The sequence below is a fragment of the Notothenia coriiceps genome, unplaced genomic scaffold (assembly GCF_000735185.1).
Source record: "Notothenia coriiceps isolate Sejong01 unplaced genomic scaffold, NC01 NC01_scaffold00000339, whole genome shotgun sequence".
NCBI lineage: Eukaryota > Metazoa > Chordata > Actinopteri > Perciformes > Nototheniidae > Notothenia > Notothenia coriiceps.
The window spans coordinates 22,056,969-22,067,391 of NW_011333040.1; the positions used below are offsets into that span (position 1 = coordinate 22,056,969).

The 10,423-nt window shown below is 41.6% G+C and overlaps 1 protein-coding gene across 1 annotated transcript in view; it reads left to right on the plus strand.

Moving 5' to 3' along the window:
* The first annotated feature begins 7,513 nt into the window (after positions 1-7,513).
* LOC104949054 (protein-tyrosine kinase 2-beta-like) overlaps positions 7,514-10,423 on the plus strand; it is a 6,001-nt gene continuing 3,091 nt past the window's right edge. The window contains exons 1-7 of the mRNA XM_010775338.1: positions 7,514-7,617; positions 7,888-8,003; positions 8,077-8,177; positions 8,364-8,453; positions 8,832-9,036; positions 9,484-9,583; positions 9,924-9,971. Of these exons, the coding sequence (XP_010773640.1) occupies positions 7,522-7,617; positions 7,888-8,003; positions 8,077-8,177; positions 8,364-8,453; positions 8,832-9,036; positions 9,484-9,583; positions 9,924-9,971 (756 nt within the window). The 5' untranslated portion in view covers positions 7,514-7,521. The remainder of the gene's footprint in view (positions 7,618-7,887; positions 8,004-8,076; positions 8,178-8,363; positions 8,454-8,831; positions 9,037-9,483; positions 9,584-9,923; positions 9,972-10,423) is intronic.

The following is a 10,423-nucleotide window of genomic DNA, read 5'->3' on the forward strand; positions in this document are numbered from 1 at the left end:
AACCCAGTGCTTGTCTTTCGAGACAGCAGCAGTCTGATGCACGCCCCCCCCCCCTCTGCATCTCTCTGGAGAAGCTCTTTGTTTTTCTCTGCTCTCTCCTTCTCTGCTGACTCAGGCGACAGGAGACGCAGCGTTTAGGGAGACAGGCGTGATTTTCCGCCCTAATTGTTTTCCTAACAGGCGAATGAGAGGTGCGGCTCTCGGTAATCGTGCTGACCTTTTACCTAACGGAGACCTGATTGGCCTCGAACACACCTCCTGCTCCACTATTAGGAGCTGGCCGATATGGAGATCATCAAACATCACAATATTTCTGATCAAATATCACAATGTTGATACTGCGACTATAATGAACGGTTGACTATTGTGCGCTTTCACAATGAATTATTTGATAAATAATCTTCAGTAATGTGAATATAATGTCTAAGTGGGAAAAAGCGAACAGTCTGGGGAATTTGAAAATGACATCACTTCACTTCACATCACTTCACCTCTCTGAAGAACCAGCACCTTACCGTGGTAGAGAGGTTTGTGTGCCCTGATGAACCTGGGGGCTGTGTTGTCTGGAACCTTGTGTTCCTGGTAGGGTCTCCCATGGCAAATTGGTCTCAGGCAAGGGGCCAGACTAACATTGGTTCACAAGACCTCATGAAAGACGACACACGAAGTGAGGATACCCGGCCCGGAGGAAGCCCGGGGTCCCCTTCTGGAGCCAGGCCCAGAAGGAGGACTCGTCGGCGAGCGTCTGGTGGCCGGGCTTGCCACGGAGCCCAGCCGGGCACAGCCCGAAAAGGCAACGTGGGCAACACGTGGTTTGTTACTGGACTTCTGTGCTAGTCATGGATTGGCCATAACAAACACCATGTTCGAATATCAGGATGCTCATAAGTGTATGTGGTACCAGAGCACCCTAGGCAGAAGGTCCATGATCGATTTCGTTATCGTATCATCGGACCTGAGGCCGTATGTTTTGGACACTCGGGTAAAGAGAGGGGCGGAGTTGTCAACTGATCACCATCTGGGGGAAGCCTCTGGATAGACCTGGTAAGCCCAAACGTGTAGTTCGGGTGAACTGGGAACGTCTGGGGAAGGCCCAAGTTCAGGAGGCCTTCAACTCACACCTCCGGCGGAGCTTTTCGGGCATTCCTGTGGAGGTTGGGGACATTGAACCAGAGTGGTCGGTGTTCAAAGCCTCTATTGCCGAAGCCNGCTTACTCATACAAACTTTATTTCCCCACCTTCCATAAAATCGCAGACACAGCCAAGAGTGTTATTCTGTAATTTCATCTTCAGTCTGCCGTCATCATTATGGTGGTTTTGTTTTGTTTTTTTGTTGTTCTTTTTTTTTTTTTATTTTTTTTTGGGTGGGTTGTGTGGGTATTTTGGCTGTTGAGTGTTGTGGATGTGATATGGATATATTGTGCGTAAACGATCCATTGCGGAGAGAGCGAGAATCACTGTAGACAAGCGACGCGCGCGCCGGAGCAGGGATAAGGCATTGGTGCATTTGCCAGCAAATAGACATGTGTAAATATGAATTAACATTGATTTGATTCGAGTGACTTATCTGAATGTTTGTATTGAGTCTACTACTATAGAAAAAAAAGCCTTGAGTAGCGTTTGATTTCTGATGGTGGTCTGACTTCTCCCTTTAGGAAGGAGGTAGGTCTGGACCTGTTCATTCACACAAGAAGCTGATCTATGAGATGAATGGGTTGCGGACTTGTATAATATCGTTGTTAATTGTACAATGAATATAAATCATTTTCTTATTTTCTAATTGGTGCTTTGTTTTTCTGCATCAAACCTAGGAGTATATGTATTTTTTGTGTTGTTATTGGTTTCGTGCGTCGTCTTGGTCCAGCAGACGATTTCATAGGGTTAGTGCTTCGCACCTCTTGAAGTCCAGTGTATACCCTAGTTGGCATTTGTAGCTTTTTTTGGTTCATTCAGGTTTGTATCGTCTCTATCCGGGCACTTTTTTTTCTGGCTCAGTGGCTGACAGCACACACAGCAGAGCTTTAGTCGCCTGCCATCTGGGTTGGTTGGAGCATTTTTACATATTGACTGTCACATGATTTCTTAAGATAAATGTTGGGTCTGTTTTCTGAATGGTTGAGCTGGGGTGGCCCTGTTTCTTATTCAGTCATGTGCTGGAGTCTAGTAGAATTAGAGGGCGTGGTTCCATTCGGCCTCTTGTACTGGATATGTGTCATCAGCCACCGATTCGTTTTATGATACTCCATCTGTGAGGGTTTCTCAATAGTTTGTCCAGAACATTTAATAAATAGCAATATAGAATGTTATGGTTTTAATATTGATATTGTATACATAGGTATGATGTATGTTAGCTGATTGAGTTGATTTAGTTCAGTTATGTGAGTTACACAGACACACAACACACATCTATCTGACACAACCGAGTCACAACACAGCGACACACACACAAACACACACTACCCACTCGCATGGTCGCGACTACATGTCATTAAAATAACTTGTAGCTCGAATTTTTATTCAGGCTAGCCGCAAACGTTGACCAATAAATAATGTAAGACAACAGATGTTAAGACATCTGATAATAGGGCGATGGGGCAAACATGATGTTAGAAAAGGAAATTCCTGGTTGAATGGAATTTAACAAATCATCAATAATTAATGAAGGTTCAGATTAGAAAAATGTCTATTGTGAAATGTTCTGAAAGTTGTGTTTATTGAGGAGATGTATTTGAAGAGAGGGCAAAGGGGATAATACAAACATCGAGTGTTAGTGGCTTTTTCTTTCTTTTTTTATTTTGGAGTGTGAACGCACTGGCGAGGTTGTTTTGTACATGTGTAGGAACATACACATTGGAAGACATGAGCATATTATGCAGTTAGAGCTAGATCGGTACAAATATAGTATGTATCTGGTTCTATCATATAATATGTACAGGTCTCTTTTGTCTCTTGTGCGGCGAGCTCCGTGTGTTGTTTGGCGAGTTTCTCTCATGGTGTGTGCAAGTATCTTCCTGCATCTTCAGAGAGCTTTTGACGGCCTTTTTTTTCGCGATTTGCCCTTGCCGCACTCGTGGGTGGCTGGCTACTATAGCGAGGCTGATGAGGTTGTTGTGTTTATGGAGCCCAAACAGGTATATATAGTGTTTGAATCGCGAGAGAGAGAGAAAATAAGAGAACAGGCATTATGTGCAGCCAAGAGTGTTTGTTTCATGCCTTATCACTTATTATGGAGTATTGCATCGGTTGTGTATATTATTTATTGGAAGTCTTTGCGATATCTTAGTTATGTGTATTCGTTATCTGTGCTATCTATTTCTGTATCTGTTTTTATTGTGTGCGTGCTGTGTGTAGGTAGCGTGGTGTCCTGCTATTGATTTCAGTCGACATATTACGAAGCTTGTATGCTAACACTCGATACCAAATTAATATATGTCTACACTTTTTGTTTTTTGTCTTCTCGTTTTTTCATAGAGTAAGCTCAAGAGAATCGAATAAGACGAGTGGTTCTACATATCACGAGGAAATAACCATTTTTGCTGGTCAACATTATTGTTCACCAAGTGCTTGTAGAATAAATTATGCTGTTGATAGTGTAGCACTCCCCTTTGCCGGATAGATCCAACGGGGGTTTAGCCCTCGATGGCCGGGTGAGGGTTAGGGGTTATGGGTGTGTTATGGGTTTATGTGGGTAAATGTTTGTGTTGAAGTTCTATGGTGGGCCATGGGTGGGTGGGTGTGGTGTATTTGTTGTGTATTGTGTGTGCTATTGCTGCGTATGTGTATTGGAGGTCGTTATTGAGCACTGAGGCACTCTGTATTTGCACTTATACATGGGGTTTACCCTATACCCTAACCCTTAGACTCTTTCACATTCCACGATAGCTTGATGGGCGTTTTTCGGACCCCTCCCAGACCCCCCAATAAAGTCAAAACTGCACGTTTTCAAGAGTGTCCTTTTATTGTGGTACCTAGCTCCGTAATCATGGCGCGACAGCTATTGCAATAATCCTATTGGCTGTTCTATATCAGCATCTTGATATGCCACACTTGTGGGTGAGTGGTTGATGGTGAATTATCTCGGCAAAGAGAAGTGCTCACCATCACAGATTTTTTCAGATTTGTGACAATATTTGAGAAGAATAGTGGTTATTTGTGTATTTTGTTGAGTTATGGGAAAATTGTTTGGAGATTTCTGTGTTTCGTTCATGTGCTTCCTGAAAAAGGTTGGGAGTATCAAAACACTAAGTTGTGCATTTACATTTTGAGTGCTCAGATGTAATTACGAATGCCATATAATTGCGCTCTTGTGTGGAACTTCTGTTAGTAGGAAATGTTGGGACTAGGGTAAGTGCCGTTTAGGTGGGTGCACGTTTATGTCACAGTGATCTGATGAGCCATCGAGGTTGTACACTCACTTAGAGAGAGGGTATAAAAAAAAGAAGTTAACGGTTAGAATGTTGAGGGGTTAAGTGTGGTGTGCGGTAAACAAAAGTATGGCGTGGGTGCAGTTTGAGAGTATAGTAATGAAAATTGATAAAGAAACATATATGAAATGGAAAGAAACTGACTGACTGGATGTATTTTGGTATCCTCTCTCATATCTCTTCGGCAGGGATCTCTTGCTGTCGGTTGAACGTCTCCTCCGGTATTTGTTGGTTTTGGGTTATATTGTTGGATTGTGTGTCTTTGGTTTGGTAGTTTTTTTATTTTGTTTGTTCTTGTGCTGTGGGCAGAAAAGAGCATGGGCCGTATCCTGATCGAATCTGGCTTAGCTGTTGGCTGGAGAGGAACTCTGCCAAACTTCCTCATTATTAATTACCTGGCAGCCAAAGTGTATAATTTATTAATGAATTGTTTTGGGGTGTTTGGTGTTCAACAAAAAAAACACCTGAGTCTAAATGAAGTAAACAACCAGCATCAAACCATTTTCTTTTAAGTTTACAACCTGGGATACTTTGACTCTTATTGTCCTGAATCAAACAACTGGTTCAATAATATAAATCAAATCATAAAAAAATGTCACTGCTGCTTACACTAGTTGGTGAATAAAATACTGTCATCCAAACCTACCTAAGTGCAACCAGGTGTAAAACGCTGAATGTTCCTTTTCATTTTCTAATCCCAAATATATCTGATCTACAGGTAGAGAGGCAGACATTAAAATTACCTGACATCCAAAACGGTGAGCGTCGTGAATCATAAAAATGGCGTGTAACCGATGAAAGCTTTCCATTTTCATATTCATGAATTCAGCTGGACTGAGGCACGTGATGATTTTGGACAGCAGAAAGACACACTCCTTTCTCTATCACAAACACACAATAAAAAGGTTTAAAGACATATCACAGATTATACCAGAAACACAAAGAAGGTTTTAATTGAACCAATCATTTAACTATGTTATTATTCATGCCCAAGCAATCATTGGAAAACACATTTTTTGGACCCGATGTTGGGGAAATGTACAATGTTACAGCAAAGCAAAGTGGCCAGAATTATCTATTGAAGTAGCAAGCACAGTTTTTCAAGTGGTCTGAAGCACATAAGTAGATTAAACGTTTCTCTAACAAACAACAAAAAAAACTGAGATTCCAAGAGTGGGAAAGAAGACTCTAGCGGTGAGTTTATTTCAAATGTCACCTGATTTCCATCTAAAAAAACCTGGTGATGAGTTTAAGGAAAGTCCCCGTTGTGATTTTTCTTATTTTCAGAAAGCACAGATCTCCAGAGGAGACAATTGTTTGGGGCGGATCCTGGGAGTAGGGATTCTCTCGGAGAGGTTCACGATGAGTTTATAAAAGCCCCGTGAGTCCGTCTCATCACCCCCAAACACACTGATCGACACAAATGAAAATTATCCAGTGAGCTTCACGCTGGATGTGTTGCATGTGTGTGTGTGTTTGCAGAGCGGAGAGAGGATCCATGTTGCTGTGAAAACCTGTAAAGACTGTGTCTGCTGAAGTGAAGGAGAATTCTCAGTGAACGCTGGTGAGTGATGGTTGTGTCGGTAATAACAGGGTAAAACTGTTCCTAACCGGCTCAAATCTGGAGTTTTTCTACCTTTGAAAGCATGACTAGAAAAACATCCACTACAAAGAAGACCTTTCGGGTAAAGTGAAAAAAAAGAGAGAATGAGTTTGGCAACATTTTGTTCCGATCAAAACATGTTTGTCGGCGACTCCCTTTGCCTGGTTGTGGCTTTGTGAAAAAGCTAAAACTGGAAGGCTGTGGTAATCCTCATGGTTCAGAACAACAGACTCACTGTGTATGGAATGGATACCGGTGGTTATTCATAGGAATGCTATTCAAACAAAATACACATTACATGTTAGACGCTTTATCCAAAGCAACTTACATACAGTTCAGTGCTTGTGGACAATCCCACAGAGCAAATTTGGGGTGAAGTGTGCTCAGGGACACAACGACATGCTGCTGCAGTGGGACTCGAACTTGCTATCCCCTGATTTAAAGTCCAGCACCTAATCCGCACTGACCACAGCCTCCCCGTGGTATAATATGCACTCTTGAAAAGACTGCAAAATCTTAAAAGTGGAACCTATCATCGCTATATGTGAATAATATAGTGTAGGACCATACTATATAAGGCATATTAATACTTTTTATTTTCAAAATACCAACAGATCATGCTTTTTAGCCATTCCTCATTTCGCTCAATTTACATGTCTTTGCATCATGGGGCGATTCTGTGAGAACAGCACCATCCCTACAGGCCTGGCATATGAAAATCTGGTGGCCTGAAATATGTACTACAGCGTCTCCAGTCGCTTTCCAACGGCAATGTCCGTGGCTGTCTCCTCCTGATTGGTGGAGTTGGCCCAATAGCCGTAGCGCCACTTCTGTGACGTCATAGAAGTGTTCAAATCTGGATCAGTCTGTATCAGATCCGTTGCAGCCCCTTTTTTAAGAGATTTGGGTATGGAGGAAAATAGAGAGGGTTGTGTTTTCTGACACTTGGTGAGTTCCCTGGAACACCGGGGACACATATTCATGTAGAAAAGACGTACAAAAGTGCATTTTGCATGATAGGTCCCCTTTAATTAACATTGAAAAAAAAGCCCTGATTGATGAACCTCGAGGCTGCCATGTTAGAACAAATGTATTGTCATATCAGAAGTCTAGTTTGTATGAAAGCTCATAAGCTGAAGAATAGGTCTGATATTCACTAGCTCTGTTTCAGTCGAAATAGGAACTGTGATATCTTCGCTAATAAGAGAGTGTGAAGTATTTCTAAAGAGGAAGATGACATTGCTCTTATCGCTGGCACAAGCTCTGCCACACACACACAGGTTAGATTCTGCTTTGTGATACTGGTTTTCCTGTCAAGTATAAATAAAAGCTAGTGGTTAAGCGATGGTAACTCTGGTAAGGGACTTTTAATTCCCCTCTCATGCTTCCTGTTCTGCTAAAACGCAAAGTTCTGTCTCTAATAGTAATACATGTCTGTCTTATTTTGTCTTTTATTTGTTAATGATCCTAGCTGCTTTGTGTGTTGCAGACTTGATGAAAAATCTGGATCATCCCCACATTGTGAGTCTAATCGGAGTCATTGAGGTGGATCCCGTGTGGATCGTCATGGAGCTCCTCGAACACGGAGAGGTCGGTTTCTGTTTTGTTTGGATGAAATGAATGATCTTATTTATACAACACGAGGTGATGGAGATATAGTGTCACAGAAACACAGTATAAATTGACTTATTTAAAAGCCGAGAGAATAAAAGAAAATTCTGTATCCTTGTTTTAAAATAGGCGAGTTCAATTGGCAACCTGTCTCTGTATTAAGTTAACACACTGGAGAGTTTAGGTTGCACAATATAAGTTATACGAGGTGCAGGTATCTTTAATAAAAGTGTGTTGTGTTCCTGTCAGCTGGGCAGCTATCTGGTGGAGGAGCAGTACACCCTGACCACAGCAACCTTAACACTGTACTGTCTGCAAATCTGCAAAGCCTTGGCCTACCTGGAAGGACTCAACATGGTGCACAGGTAACACACACTCCTCTAAGACAACCGCACTTTGAAGTGAAAGACACGTAATCATTCGGTCTGGTTTCTGCAGAGATATAGCGGTGAGAAACGTGTTGGTGGCGTCTCCTGACTGCGTCAAACTCGGCGACTTTGGTCTGTCTCGCTACATTGACGAACAAGAGTATTATAAAGGTGAACACTTTGCCTCTGATATGGTCAGCATCTCAGAGACTCTCAGCGTAGACGAAACTCATTTGAGGTGTTAAAGTTTTTCTTGTCTTTATCAAGAGGTACAAGGAGTTTTAAATACCTCCAGCATGCATTCCCATAATGTCATTCTTTGTAATATTAAAGATACGTGTTTAATCTTTATTTCAGCCTCAGTGAGTCGATTACCGATCAAATGGATGGCACCAGAGTCCATCAACTTCAGACGCTTCACCATCGCCAGTGATGTCTGGATGTTTGGTGAGAAAGCACTCGTCTGTCTGAGCATTAAAGCAAACTCACACTCAACTAAAAGTACAGTTTTGTCTGCAGGATCAAGCTTTTCCTAACGTCAGACATGCTACAAATGAACTGTTAGAATTGTTTCAGTGAAGCTCCTTCTTTCCATGTCTCTAGATACGGTGGTAATGAAACTAATTGAAGTAAGAATGCAGTTTCAAAGCTTGTAGACTTCTCTTATTAATATACATATTATTATTCTTACATTTTTGTATTATTTTGTTGGTCTTTTTCCCTTTTTTTCACATTTTTAACTACTAGGCTGTATTTGATGTTAAATATCGTTAAGTGTGAATAAAAAACCAACACAGCTGTCCCCGTGTGTGTGTGTTGACCCAGGTGTGTGTGTGTGGGAGATGTTCTCCATGGCCCAGCAGCCGTTCTTCTGGCTGGAGAACGGTCAGGTGATCAACCAGCTGGAGTTGGGGGTTCGACTCCCCATACCTCAGCAGTGCCCCCCCCACGTCTACTCCCTGCTGAGCCGCTGCTGGAGCTACGAGCCGAACAGCCGGCCCACATTCAGCCAGCTCGTCTGCCTCCTCAGGTAAAAACACCTGCCTCTCTTCTCTTTTAATACCCAACTTAGGGATTTTAGCCTTTGCAGACCATTGACATGCACACAAACGTATATAACACACTACAGGAGAGGGCAGAGACACAATAGGCCTCCTTTAACGTAATTGCCTTTTTTTCTCACTTTGGATGTTTTGTCTCATCTTTCCATCCTTGTTAAGACATAAGACTTGAATATGTTTTAAATTGAAATTGTGGCCTGAAAAGTTCAAATAAACGTGTTCTTACAGTTATGCATGCTGGGATTTGATGTTAAGTACTTTGCATGTTGCATTGTTGGAGGAGTCTGACATTTATTGCCAAAACTACACGGTAGATACTAAAAAAAACTCTGAACGTGTGTGTGTGTGTGTGTGTGTGTGTGTGTGTGTGTGTGTGTGTGTGTGTGTGTGTGTGTGTGTGTGTGTGTGTGAGACAGTGATTTCCACAGGATGGAGTTGGAGCAGGATGGGAGGAGAGACAGATCGCGCTCCGTCTCTACATTTGATGCTAACAATCCCAAAGCGCCTCCACCCAAGGTACGAATAAATGGAAATTACGTGCTGCATAAAATCTGTATGGAGGTGAATGCACTTCCTCTTGTGCTTTAGTTAATCTAGTCTTTTACTTTAGCAGACAGTGACGGTCTGACACTGTAAGTCATTAAGAGCAGGTTTACTTATCCAACTACATTTTGTTTGTTTGCTTTCGCTCAATTTTCCTTCATTCTTATTTGCATTTGAGTCCACATATGTTTATGCTATCTATTTTTAGTTAGTGATGCATTTGACTTAATTAAAAGACTATCTTAAAATAGACCACATGAGGCTGTTTTACTCCTTATAATAAATTAAAAAATCCACTTTTTCTCTTTTCCAGCCATCCAGAATAAAAGGCAACACCCTTCCTCGACTCACGTGCCAACAGGTGTCAAAACAACACACTTTCATATTTCATTTTTTACCAAATTTAGGAGCTATTTAAATCTCCAGTTGTGACTTATTGTTCCCTTATAGATACAGAACACACTGTGTAAACCTGCAAATGTTTTAAATGCAATATTGGAAAAGATGTCTGATCACCTTAAGTGGATATATTGTTCACTCAATGACTAACTCTTCAGTCACACTGCGTAAAGCCAGCTGATTTTAAAGTTGATCAGGCCAAAGTTGATGACTAAGCAGAAACCAACATAGAAATGGAACAATCAATCAATTTAAAAATGCAAAATAACTTCTTAGAAAATGAGTAAAATAACAAACAATTTTTAGACTGAGATCAATCAAATCATAAAGCTATACTATTGCAAATACTGGAGTGAAAATGTAACATTGAAAGGGTGTGTGTGTGTGTGTGTGTGTGTGTGTGTGTGTGTGTGT